At 42.2% G+C, this 13,595-nt stretch overlaps 2 protein-coding genes across 6 annotated transcripts; one reads left to right on the top strand and one right to left on the bottom strand.

Moving 5' to 3' along the window:
• Positions 1 to 1,922: 1,922 nt before the first annotated feature.
• LOC123092065 (cilia- and flagella-associated protein 99-like) lies at positions 1,923 to 9,174 on the top strand. 5 transcript variants are annotated; one of them, XM_044513736.1, is made up of 5 exons: positions 1,929 to 2,631; positions 6,918 to 6,979; positions 7,840 to 7,924; positions 8,153 to 8,219; positions 8,636 to 9,174. In XM_044513736.1, exons 3-5 carry the CDS (start codon positions 7,870 to 7,872, stop codon positions 9,060 to 9,062), a joined length of 549 nt encoding a protein of 182 aa, XP_044369671.1. In that variant the 5' UTR covers positions 1,929 to 2,631; positions 6,918 to 6,979; positions 7,840 to 7,869; the 3' UTR covers positions 9,063 to 9,174. The 5 variants fall into 5 exon arrangements, 2 of the variants coding, with proteins under 2 accessions (XP_044369672.1, XP_044369671.1); XM_044513737.1 differs by lacking the exon at positions 6,918 to 6,979 and having other exon boundaries at positions 1,923 to 2,631; XR_006444169.1 differs by lacking the exon at positions 8,153 to 8,219 and having other exon boundaries at positions 1,935 to 2,631.
• LOC123092064 (uncharacterized) lies at positions 5,362 to 6,971 on the bottom strand. Its single transcript, XM_044513735.1, has 2 exons — positions 6,840 to 6,971; positions 5,362 to 6,732 (listed from the first exon to the last, which is right to left on the bottom strand). Exons 1-2 carry the CDS (start codon positions 6,946 to 6,948, stop codon positions 5,405 to 5,407), a joined length of 1,437 nt encoding a protein of 478 aa, XP_044369670.1. The 5' UTR covers positions 6,949 to 6,971; the 3' UTR covers positions 5,362 to 5,404.
• Positions 9,175 to 13,595: the final 4,421 nt, after the last annotated feature.

Genomic DNA, 13,595 nt, shown 5'->3' with positions numbered 1-13,595 from the left:
CTCATTTTCTGCCCAGGACCACGGTCAAAAAATTCAACCTTATTTTGCATATTTTGGTGGAGTATGAACTGTTGTAATCCCGAAATGCTAAACATTTTTAAGAACTTATTGATTTTCCCAAAAATCGTTTTGCTTTTGTAAGCAAATAAGACGTGGGACAATTGAGTTGGTTTGAGGGAAAATCAGTGGTAAAAAAATCAGCACTGGGAGGGAAAACAACAATAAAAATAAGGATGTAAATATGGAAATGGAATTTTATGTATTTTCAATATAATGATATGTGTATATGAACTAGTAAAACTATAGGTAGAGATTAGAAAACAGATGTAGGACATGCGTTTCAAGCGGAAAATAGATCTGTGCCGTGTGTTTGATTCAGTAAAAAAACTGCCTGCAGATGTTGTAAGACAAAATATAACTAACGCTGGTGGGCCAGAGGCCAGTAGATACCTGCTGGATCTTTGTGCCCCGTTGTCGTCATGCGCTGGGCCTGTTAAAAAGAAAACAAAGCCTGGGCAGTCTACAGCCTAGTTGAAACTTGCTCCACCTGAATAAACAATATACCTGCTCAATAAACAAGAGAATTCTGCAAGTACACACTGATAACTGGGATGGAGCAGGGTTATTGTTTTTTCATCGTGATAATAAGTGCATGCACGTGTTTTGAAAAATTTGGAGAATTGGGAATTTGAACGGCATGTGCTTATGCTACCCATCAAATTAAAATCAGGTGCCTGAAAATTTGTTTCAAAACAAATGATTCAACTTTATATCCACGTCGACCCTCGGCATGATGGTTGGAAGCAAATGCCAAGTTCATACCGAAAGATAATTAACAACAATACCAACTTGCAGACGACAAGGTAGTACAAGTACCAATACCAAACTAAATTATAATCTTTTTACTCCTGGCCCTAGTGTTTGTCTGGTAGAAAATCTTGCAGAGGACCAGCTCCCGCTCCTTCTCTTGCTCCAGGTCCCCGAGGTGGTAACTGTGCATCACCCAGTTGGTCCTTTGCTGGTCGAAGTTCTTGTTGGTGTGTAACACCAGAACCTTTTTTCTGCCCGTCTGCCGGCCGTTGGCCATCACCGGCAAGGTATTGCCGGTCTTGTGCCACATCGCGTGCATGCTGCACTCTGACTATATCTTGCGACGCGTCCACGTGCCCCTTTTAAACGCCCTGGAATTGCGCTGGAAGAAATGCTTGCTTAGGCCACTCGGTGTGATACCTGTAGTATTGTTGAATACAGGTTTTAGTGTACGTAGTTGGCATTTTCATAACATCTTTGGCATGTTGCAGTCACTTGTTTCACTTTTTATTAACTGTCAAATTATAATTGCTTCACTAGGTCTGCGTCTAAAAAGAAAATTAGAGCTATAAACAAAGGAATATGTTTGTGCAAGTAGACGGTCGATCGGTGTCATACCTAGAAGTTTCTCAGGATGGGTGTAGCATATGCCGTGCTCGCCGTCGATGGTTGGTATGAACAAACTGATGAGAGGATGAGATCTCGCGCTATCAGCACTCACTTTGGCCTCAAGGTGCTCGACTAGCTCCTGTTCCGTGGGATCGAACTTGACGCTAGCCGGCAGCAACGGCCAATCCTTCTTGGACTTGCATCGGTTAATTCCAGTTATATGGTACTCAATATATGATCAATCGACTGTTTTAAGTAAATGATGAAAGATTTCGACAGACAAGTGGTACTCCAAATCTGAAGTCCAGAATACCCGAACACACTGCCGGTATTCTTGTGTCACCTCACGCACAGCGTGTTATCACGTCAATTTAATGTGTGGTCATGATGAATAATTTGACCGACGTATACTGGTACTACTACGGTACTACTCCCTCTGTTCCGAATTGTATGTCGTTAAACGATTCGACGAACAAATTTTCGTAGGCTACGATTTTCCCTGAGTTTCCCATTCTACCCCTCCGACCGACACGTTTCCCTCTTTCTCGCCCGACGCCACCGACCACTCTCTCCCCACTCACCCCCGCTCTCTCTCCCTCGCGTGCGACGCCCCCGCTTGCCTCTCTCTCGCGCGCGACGCCGGCCACCAGGCGCCTCTCTCTCTCGCGCGCGACGCCGCTCTCTCCCCGTTGATGCTCCCTCTCTCTCCCTCTCGCCGGCGTCTTGCTCCGCATCGCCGCTCACCGCTCCCCACCACACAAAGCTGCCATTTTTATTTGTCGGCGACGGCTGCTGGGCGAGGAGGAGCTGGATCCACATGCGCTGGTCCTCGATCTGCTTGTGGATAGGCGTGAGGAGTCGCTGAAGCGGAGCCCAAGCGGCACCGGCGCGGGCGTGAAGACGACGACGGGAGGATCTGGAGCCCGAGCGGGAGGATCTGGAGCCGCATCTCAAGTACTCCGGCGACACAACGGCGCTTGATGTGGAGCCCCACCGGCGCCGCTGCCGGTGGTGGGGCACCAGTTCTGCGCGCCCTACGTGGTGCCGCTGACGGTGACCAAGAAGGCGCTCAGCCTCTCCGACGGCGACTTCGCCATCACCGATGCCAACGGCGCCGTCGTGCTCAAGGTCAAGGGCGCCATCTTCAGCATCCGGAGCTGCCGCACCATCCACGACGGCGCTGGGATGCCCCTCCTAACCATGCAAGAAAAGGTCCCTTCTCCACTACAGCTTTGCTCCTTTGTCTGTCTGTCCATCTCCCCTGGCCTGGCGCTGCTGAAATTTCCTCGATCCATAGACATGTCTGCAAGTTCTTTGCGGAATAGGATCGTTGACCCGTAGACAAGGGTGAGCTGAGTCGTCGGAAATTGCAATAGTCTTGCATTTTTTTTAGCTGGGGGAGGAATAATCTTGATTCTTCAAGTTGAGCTGGGCGAGGAATAATCTTCATGCTCACAAGTCACTGATTTGTAGCGATTTAGAGAAGTTGCAGTAAATCTGAATTACTCCAGTGTGCAGATTTGCAGTAAACTTTATTACTCCAGTGTGGATTTGCACTGATTTGGAGTAGCTTTGATGCAGTAGGCTTTTCAGTTTTTAGTAACATCTGTGTTTTAGGCCCTCTGTTACGAATTGTTGTGAGGATATGAGTATGCAGTAGTGTGCAGATTTGCACTGATGAGAAATGCAGTGACCAACACAAATTTTGGAGTAGCTTGTTTGATCTACAGTTGGGAAGGAGATTAATAGAGGTACTGTCAGTAGTTTGTGTTAATCTTGGGCTGCTGCTGTCAGTATCTTGTGTTAATTTTGGTGCAGTAGCTGCTGCTACTGCTTGTTTGATCTACAGTTGGAGTACTCCTGTAACAACTTGTTTGATCTAGAAGGAGTAGTTTTCTGACTTCTTAGAATTATCTCTCTTGCAACAACTTGTTTATCCTTTCACTCATATCCTCACAACAACGTTTTCACCTGTATATTGGGTGGTTGCAGCCATCAATGACCCTGCTAACCGAAAGAACTGCAGCAGACCCTACTAACTGAAAGAACTGCAGCCATTAATTAAGATAATCTGAAACCTTTTCTTTTAATTAACTTAAAACTTCCAGTAAAATTAAGATAAACTAAAACCATTTCTTTCAATTAACGTAAAATTATCTGAACCATTTGTCCTCTCTTACTCTCTTCTTTTTCAGTAAAGTGTAGGAGTAAAATAAAATGAAACCTTTTCCTTTAACTAACTTAAAATCTTTTTGCATCAAGGTTGACCCCGTCTCCTCTTTGATGGAACATATTCTTCTTCTTCTTCTCTTTGAACAAGACCTTTGAACTTGATAACCGGCCGGCCGGAGTAGATTGGTTGAATTTGGGTGTGTGGTAACTGCAGCTTGTTTTCCTCTCACCATGGGGCTGGGTAAACTGCAGTTATTAGTTAAACTTCCCTGATTTGTTTTCTTCTCGATTTGGCCAGATGGATCAAATGTACTGAAACTTTGCTTATTCTCATGAAGCAGCTGTAGCTTCTTTTGAAAGTTGTCGTATGTAGCTTGTGTTAATTTGTCTACTGAAACTTGGGCTACTGAAGCTTGTTAACTTGCATAATATTGTGAACTTAATTGTTGCTTGCATATTAATGACAGTAAAATCATGATATGAGTAGTTTCTGTAAAATCATGACATGCCATACAAGCTACTCAAACTCAGGAGTAGTTTCAGTAAAATCTATTCTATGGACTTGCTGTTTAGTTTTATTTAAAATTAGGAGTAGGAGTAGCTCTTGGAGTAGGAGTAGGAGTAGTTCTTGGAGTATGAGTAGGAGTAGGAGTAGTTCTTGGTTAATTAAACCTTTTCATTTAATTAAAACTAAACTGAACTACTCTTCTCCTCTCCTCTCGTCTCTTTCATTTGTCTTCTCTTTCTCTTTTGCCCTCTTACAATAGTGCAACAATATGAGACCTAAATCAAATGAAACCAAATGAAACTTTCACTAATGGAGTACTCCTATTTCTCTCTTCTTTTCTCTTCTTTCTTTCTTCTTGGAGTGCTTGATTATCTTCCAGTTCTCTCTCTCTCTCTCTCTCTGTGTGTGTGTGTGTGTGTGTGTTGCCCTCTCTTCTTACTTTCTCTCTCTTCCAGTGCCCTCTCTTCTTCTCTCTTAATTAAACAAAAATGATCACACAAATGATGCACTCCTCACAAAATTAAATTAAACTTTTCAAACAAAAATGATCATATATATGGAGTAAAATCCAGTCCATAGAAGCCTTTTGCAAACATATGGAGTAATTTCACAAGGGGTTTACATATACTGCACACAAACAAGGAGTTACACACATACTCCACACAAATAATCACAAGCATCTTAACAAGCAACTCCTCCAGCATCTCAACAAGCATCTCGACAAGCAACTCAACAAGCATCTCCTCAAGCATCTGAACTAGCATCTCGACAAGCAACTCCTCAAGCATCTCAACAAGCATCTCCTCAAGCATCTCAACAAGAAACTTCTCAAGCATCTCCTCAAGCATCTCGACAAGCAACTCCTCAAGCATCTAAACTAGCATCTCGACAAGCAACTCCTCAAGCATCTCAACAAGCATCTCGACAAGCAACTCCTCAAGCATCTCAACAAGCATCTCCTCAAGCATCTCAACAAGAAACTTCTCAAGCATCTCCTCAAGCATCTCGACAAGCAACTCCTCAAGCATCTAAACTAGCATCTCGACAAGCAACTCCTCAAGCATCTCAACAAGCATCTCGACGAGCAACTCCTCAAGCATCTCGACAAGCATCTCCTCAAGCATCTCAACAAGTATCTCGACAAGCAACTCCTCAAGCATCTCAACAAGCAACTCGACAAGCATCTCGACAAGCAACTCCTCAAGCATCTCAACAAGCATCTCGACGAGCATCTCAACAAGCATCTCGACAAGCAACTCAACAAGCATCTCCTCAAGCATCTGAACTAGCATCTCGACAAGCAACTCAACAAGCAACTCTCTCCATTATCCCAAGATTGTGCAGGGCATTTGCATATACCTCTTGAGGGCATGTAAGTCTTGGAGGTAGCATCCCAAAGTTCTCTAGCCTTTCCTTGTTTGCATGGGGTATTTTATACCCATTGCCCCCTGCATGGTTCAAGATTTCAATCATGCAAGCTTGTAGAGATAGGAAAACTCTGTTCAGCTTGTAAACATCATAGTTTTCAAATTCATCTAGCACACCCTTGATAAGATCCTGAAGCGTTCTAGGGCTTAAACAATCTGTTAGAGATTGCAACGAGCTGAAGAACCCAAGGTCAAGGCCATTCAGATCAGGGCTATTGGCAGGTTGTTGGATTAGTCTGATATCGAGTCCAGTTCTTTCCACGGCTGCTAAAAATTCTGGGTCATTAGGCAAGATATGAGGCTTAGCGTTGTCTTGCTGTATATAGATGGTTTGCCCAGCATCATTCTCAGGCCAAGATGCTTGTATTGCTGGCAGCAGGTTCTCTATCATGAACTCTCTCATTACTTGCCTGTTGACTTTTATTGACTTTGTCTCCAATGTTCCTCTGGGCCTGTTGTCGCTTCTCCTTTGAGCCGGAACTTCTTTCACAAACGGCCAAATTCCAAGTTTTCCAGAGAAGGTCACATTTCCTTCATTATCCCACCTCGGCCTAGCAATCGCTGTCAAGAACATAACCTTTCCAATACAACTGCCGTTTTGCAGAGTTCTTGTAGGCTCTTCCTCCCCATACAACAGATAATAGTTCCTTTTTCTCTTGGTCATATAGAACCATTTCTCATCGATATGAATAATGTTGTGCATGGTCTTGAATTTTGGCCTTTCAGTTTGTGTTGTTGTCTCATCGAGCATTGACAAGCAAAATTTCATTCTATCCTTCTTGTTCTTTTCATTTAGAGCTGGCTTCAAACAATTTGTATGCCTCTTTATCAACTTGAGCATGAACTTCCGGTGGAGTGTCGTAGGGCTGCACCCGAGTTGCCAGGCAAGTGACCTGATAGTAGACCTCCTGTTTAGTGGGATGGTAGGGATTTGCTCTAGATTGATGTCTTTCGGCTTTCTTCCACAATTTCCTTTCCTCTGACCTGAAACATCTACGTCTAGACCTTCAGCAATTTGCTCCATCGCTTTCTTCCAAATCCTTTGTATATTCCAGACACCCACTCCAAAGAAATCAGCAATATTTTTCTTGTCATCTCTCTTAAACTTTCCCCCTCTACTCATGCACAATGTATGCATTGCAACATAAGCAGCATATCTTTTCTTGTCATCTAGGATATCCCTTTTCTGAACTGCTTGCTCAACACCTGCACAAAGAAAATATATTATATATGATCAAATGGAGTACAACAATGCATTTACACAAGTCATTTGAGTCGTTTACTCTCTACTCATGATCATTTGAGTCATTTACCTTGAACAATTGCATCTCCTACATCTTCGTCCATCTCATCTCTTACATCTTCGTCCATTTCATCTTCATCTTCTGCAGGTGGGGTGTAGTTGAGGTCTGGGAGATCCATGTTCTCCAGGCAACTAAAAAGAACTTTCAAGGTAAGAGGTTGAACTTTCAAGATGCACACCAGTACATTTTGGAAATGAAAATGATCAATTGGAGCAGTACAACATTATTGCATACTTTGTTTGCACTATTCTCTTGCTTGCACTGCTTGTTTAACGTTAAATGATCAGATGGAAATGAAAATGATCTTTGAGTAGTTTAGTGTAGGACTTGGAGTAGTACATGAATACTGAATTTGTATACTGAATTTGGAGTATGAAGCAGCTGTATGGATTACTGTTAATTTTGCATACTGAATTTTGAGTAAAATGGAGTAGCTCTGTCACTGAATTTGGTTGGTAAAGATGCAGTAGCAGTAGGAGTTTTTACTACACCTAACTAACGTAGCTGCTGGGGTTATTTAGTTATCGCACCTAATTAATTATCATGTGTAATCTGAATGATGTGTGTACCAACTGATGATGGTTCTCAAGTTTAGCATGCATCACCAAGTTAATTTTGCTTTGAGTACATTTAACTTGGAGTCCTCCGGTACTCCAAGATTTGCTACTCAAACAAATTTGGAGTACTTGCACTTGCACACAACACTACTCAGCAATTTTCAATTAATTTTCTTGGATTACTCCATCTTGCTCTGTTAGGTTATCTTGTTTTTCTGTTAATTATTCGATCTTGGATACTTGGAGTACTGATGATGATTGCTGCTGTTATGTTAGGACTTGCAAGCAGTAGTTTTAGTAGTTTAGTGTAGGACTTGCAACAAGAGGAGAGCTACTGTAGTATACTCCTCTTGTGACCTCCATATTCTTGCTCTCTTCTCTCTCTTCCCTCTTCTACAGTAATATGAGCCCTACAGTAATATGACTTGTGACCTTGAATTTTTTTCCATCAGATTGTTTTAAAGAAGGGCTATTGAAAAAAGATGTGTGAGGGCATCAGTCACTCTCATGCCGGCATGCCGCACTTTCAGCTAGCAGGTTGGTATCTCAACATTTCTCCATTCAAGTCATTTCCCATAGTGTTTTTTTCGAAGCACTAACTGCAAATTTGCATACTAATAATGACCGGAGTATTTTATTTACATCAAATTATGTCAAACACTTTAGATTGTTCAGTCATACCATAGTGTTTAAAAGTTTGGACATTCTGAAGATTCAAATAAAAATAGCCATGTGCACAGTTTACTTGATCATGTCAAGTTACAGGTGAAAGAGACCCTCTTATGGGAATAATGGAGTACAGAAATGATAGTGAGTTCAAAGTAAGGCTGAGGTAAAATTTTCGGAGGCCATGCTCTATGTTTTACCACTACCCTTCTTGGTATTCATGCTCCTGATATTCATACTCCTATTCCTACTCAATTTTACCTGAAATGAGAGTAGCAATTATTTTTGCCCATTAATTCATACTCCTACTGATTTGGAGTACTGATGAAACTAAGAAGTCCAAACCTGTGTTAAATTGACAGTACATGCTCATTTTTTGTATTGACAGTACAAGTCCAAACTTGTATTGACAGTACATGTTCTACTCAGTGTTCATCTTTCAGTGTTCAATATCACTGTTCAGTTTCAGTGTTAAATTTCAGTATTACTCCAAGATTGTACTACATGCAATTATTCAAATTATTTAAGACAGATGATTACATCAAGTTTATGATCATCAAATTGTTTACTCGGATGATGCAGAGGGAGTAATGGGCGAGGAGATGAACCTAGGAGAGCAAAATTGAGAACTCCAGCTAAAGCAGCTCCTGCCCAGCGGCGAGGACTTCAGCGGCAGCAGCACCTGTGCATGGGGAGGAACAGCCCTTGGGCGCGCGTAGGCAGCAGCTCGCCTCCACTAGCGGGCGGCAGCAGAGCACCAGCTCGCCTCCACCAGCGGCCGGCAGTAGATCAGCACCTCGTCTCCACCAGCGGGCGGCAGCAGAGCACCACCTGGGCGCGCGGGGGCCGGGAGGAGCCCCTGGCGTGGGAGAGGAGCGCGGGGGTGGAGGGCAGGTGGCGGAGCCGCGGAGGCGGAGGTGGAGTGCCGGGGCGGAGGTGGAGGGCGGGTGGCAGAGCCGCGGAGGCGGAGGTGGAGTGCCGGGGCGGAGGCGGAGGTGGAAGACGCTGAGGAAGATGACGGACAGATTCAAAGTTTGAACTGGGGGCATAAAGGTCCATTTGCCCATTTTCACCTGGTCGGAACATATTCCCCAGCGACATACATTTCGGAACAGAGGGAGTACTTATTAGTCGTATTTAGTGTCACATTTTAACCATAGGTTTAACTAACAAGTACACACTTGAAGCCTATTATATAGAGAGTAGCACTAATCACGGCGCTCTATATAGGGCTCGATGGGCATGTTGTCGAACTCCCGAACCGGGCAACGACCAAAAAAAAAAGGAAAAAAGCCCACCCAACCTCCCCCGATCCCCCACCATCGCAGATCTGGATCGCCCACCTCCCGCACATCCCTTCGACAACCGGCGGCGCCGCCGCCACCATGCCCCCGAACCGGAGACGCGGCCGCTGCCCCACCCCCGCTGGAGCCCGACCACCAACCGCACGGCCGCCATGCCCTGACCGTCAACCGCGTCCTCCCTCCCTGGGTCGCGCCGCCACCGTCGCCTCCCTCCCCACGTCGCCACTAACCGGCACGGCCGCCCCCACCTCGCCACCAACCGGCGCGGCCGTCCCCGCCTCGCCCCCAAACGACGCTGCCTCCTCTGCAACCACCGGTGCCTCCCCGGTTTCGCCGCCACCACAAACTGGGCGGCTCCCTTCCAGATCGCCCCGCGCAACCTCCGCCCCAACCACCTCCGTTGCCACCCTTCGTCCTGACCACATCCTCCGCCGCCCTCCGCCGCGCCGACCACCTATGATGCGACCCACTGCCCCAATCACCTCCGCAGCCACCCACCGCCCTTCACTCCAACACGACATGCCCTCCCCTCCGGCCCAAACTTCACTTGGTTCTGACGCGACCTGCCGCGCAACTCTCCAGCGCACCCCCGTCCTCCCATCCCGCCATGAGAAAGCTCTCCTCCAGCGCGTCTTCTGCATGGAAACCCCGCCCGTCCGACATGGCAACCAGCTACCTTGCCACAACGTGTGAGCAGGGAGCTACATTACAGCTCCGGTGGGCCTCGCCGAGTGCCGCGGTGAATGCTCCAGCTCCACTCCTTGGTCGCAGTCTAGTGTCTCTAGCTATAGTCGTTCGCCGCTACCGTGTGAGGTGAGCTGGATTCAAACTCCCTACTAATCCCCCGTTGCAGACATGGCTACCAAGCAAGCCGTCGTCGCAGCTCAAGCCTTCCTTGCAGTGGCGAGTTCTGTCTCTCAGCTCATAGCGCTGCCACAGTGAGGTCCGACTACCAGCTACACGCGTCCTGGCCAGCCCGTCGCCTGCGTGCGACTCTTGCCGCGTGCACCTTCCAACCCATTGCGCCTCCTCCGCTTCTTTAATTCATCAGTTGTTTGTGTGTACACGTCGTGTTTGCTAAAATGCCTCAGTGCACCAGTAGAAGTTTTTTGGCGTATCCGTGCTCTTCTATCTTAGCCATTGCTTCCTAATTGCTATTGGCGTTTTCTGTGTGTGTGTTCTGCACTTTAAGTGCCTGTTACGGTGAAGTTCTATTAGGCCTATACGCCAAGTTCTACTATGCCTATATGCCGTCCGCGGTGAAGTTCTACTACGATATGACAAGTTCTGCGACGGCTATACAACAATGTACTACGCAGTAATCTTACAGTTGTCTGAAAAAATGGCAAATGGCATTTTTCTCTTTATCCATGTGTAAGTGTTGATGGTAGTGTTAGTTCCGCATACATCATTTTTCTCTCTATTTGTGTGGATGGTCAAATTGCACTAAAGTGGCCCTCTACCGTCACTATCTTTCTTTAAAAAAAGTTGTTCCTTCCTAGCTTCTATGACAAAGTTGCATTTTTACCAATCTAAAAAGAGAGAAGTGAAAATCAATCAGAGTGTGTAAGCAAAAAAAATGTGTAAAGTGGTGCTAAGGAAAAAAAATGTATAGTGGTGGCTTGAATGTGAGTTAAGTCTGATGCAAAACAAAAATACTCGACAAAATTTTGTTTTATCGCATGTGATTTCATGCTATGTACATTTTTTATATGCCTACAAAAGACTATCGTTTTTGTATGTCTGAACATGGATCAAAGTTAGGTATACAATATACAGTGCGTCCATAAATTCTTTTCTTCTGCATCCATTTTGCCCCTGAAAAAATAATGAGAAGACAAAAGAGACACACATATTTTTGTATAAAACAAATCCCATGCATTTCCCCTTTATTTTTAAAAAATATCCAAAAATTCAAATGAGAAATACCACAAATATTTGATATTTGTACCCAAAACATAGTTTTCACATGTCTAAAATAACTCTAGAAGGTTAAAATAAAATAACAGAGCACTTCAATTTTTTTATATAAATAATGGATTTCCCCGTTTCAAAAAAACTAGAAGTTCGGATTTAAATAACGGAGTCGTTCAATATTTATTACAAAACATAGTTTTTTTGTTACCAAATAAATAACATCAAGAAGTTCAAATTAAAAAACGACAGTAGTTCCATGTATACAGAAAACCCAAAATTCTTTCGGTTTCTAAGAAAAATAAAAGTATGAAGTTCAATTCAAAAAGAATGGGTTGATGCTTATTTAGAAACAATATTTTCTACTAAGAAGTTCAAGTTAAAATAAGAAGAGAAGTTCAAATGTTATAAAAAACTTTGATTTTTTCTCGTTACTAAAGAATAAAATTAAGAAGTTCAAATTTAAATAGGAGTGCGGTTCAATATTTATTACAAAACTAGTATATTTCTATTACTAAAAACTAAAAAACTAAGAAGTCCAAATTATAGAAACAGAGCACTTCAATATTTATAAAAAACTCATGCTTTCCTTGTTACTAAAGAATAAAATGAAAAAGTTCAAATTAAAATAAGGGAGTAGTTTGATGTATATAAAAAACTCAAATGCTACCTGCTTCTAGGAAAAAAATAAGAGTATGAAAGTTCAATTTAGAAAAAAAATGTTTGATGCTTATGTAAAAACATTGTTTTTCAAAGAATACATGGCCGAAGTTCAACACGAAAACTGCGAGTAGTTCAACTACTATATGGAATGCGTTTCATGCGTGAGTACGAAAAGTACAAATTTTCTCAAAACATTTCAATTGATCGATATATGTAAGTCCAAAAGAACAAAAAATATTTCAACAAACAAAACCCATTAGGATTGCAAAAACAACTTTCAGTTAACAGGACGAGAACCGAGAAGTTCAAGGATGAAACCTTGGGGAGTTCAAAAAAAGAAGTTAAAAAGGTGTTTATTGTAAAACTAATATTTTCGCAGTTACTAAAGAATAACCAAGTAATTCAAATAAAAACGGAGTAGTTCAACATTTATAAAGAAAGGGATTTTTCTCATTTCTAAAAAAAGATAGAAGTTCAAATTGACAAAACAGAGAGGTTCGATGTTTATTAAAAACTTAGGATTTTTTTCCGTCACTAGAAAAAATAAAACAAATAAGTCCAAATTAAAACGAGAACACTAACGCATTATTAAAAAAAGTTCGAAAAGAGAAGACAAAAGCATCATTAAAAATGTTCTTCAGGCAATTTAAGAAAATAGAGGGAATTTACCCAAGAACTTCGAATTAAAAAAATGAAATGGTTACAAAAAACTCAAATATTTCTTCCATTACTACAAGAATAAAACAAAGAAGTTCAAATTAAAATAATGAAGCACTATAAAATTTAAAATAATGAAGCAATATAGTTACAAAAAAATGAAATAGTTACAGAAAACTCAGATTTTCCTCGCTACTAAATAATAAACCAAGAAGATATATTTAAAAGAACAGAGCAGTTCAATATTTCTTGCAAAAATCTCGAATTTCCCCCGTTACTAATGAATAAACCAAGAAGTTCGGTTTGAAATAACGAAGAAGTTTGACATTTACTAAAAAAACTCCAATTTTTCACATTTCTAGGAAATACACAAAAGAGGTTCAAAAAGTTGAAAAAACTTAGATATTCTCACGTACCCAAGAGAAGTTCAAGTGCTCGTCCCGAGAAAGTTCAAAAATTCTTGTGAGAGAGGTTGAACAAAAATACATGACATAAGTTCAAGGTGAAAAAAAACGAGAAGTTCAACTACTGCAAGGAATGCATTCGAGGTTAGGATAAAAGTATAGAAAAATAAAAGATTAAAAGGTTTGTTGAAAGAAGTTCAAGTGCTCTGTCCGGAGAAGTTCAGAAATTCTTGCGAGAGAGGTTCAACATGTATTTCCATGTTCGATTTTTTCCGTATAAAAATCCAATACAATTCTTTACTCAAAATATATAAAGGTGAAGTTCAAATTGAAATAATAGAGAAGTTCAGAGTTTATTAAAACCTTGGATTTACCTGTTCAAAAAATAAAAAACACAACGCTATTTTTTGCACTTTTAAAAACAACTCATAAACGAAAAAATGGTTGCTAGAAGTTCAAGTGCTCGGCGAGGAAAAGTTTAAAAATTCTTGTGAGAGAGGTTCACCATGTATATTTAGATATCCAAAATACATAAAAAAAGATGTTGTTTTTTGTATTTTAAAATATTTCTCTCAAACCAGAGAGAAGTTCAAAGTGATA

The sequence above is a fragment of the Triticum aestivum genome, chromosome 4B (genome assembly GCF_018294505.1).
Source record: "Triticum aestivum cultivar Chinese Spring chromosome 4B, IWGSC CS RefSeq v2.1, whole genome shotgun sequence".
Classification (NCBI taxonomy): domain Eukaryota; kingdom Viridiplantae; phylum Streptophyta; class Magnoliopsida; order Poales; family Poaceae; genus Triticum; species Triticum aestivum.
This window is presented reverse-complemented; position numbering and strand designations above follow the sequence as displayed.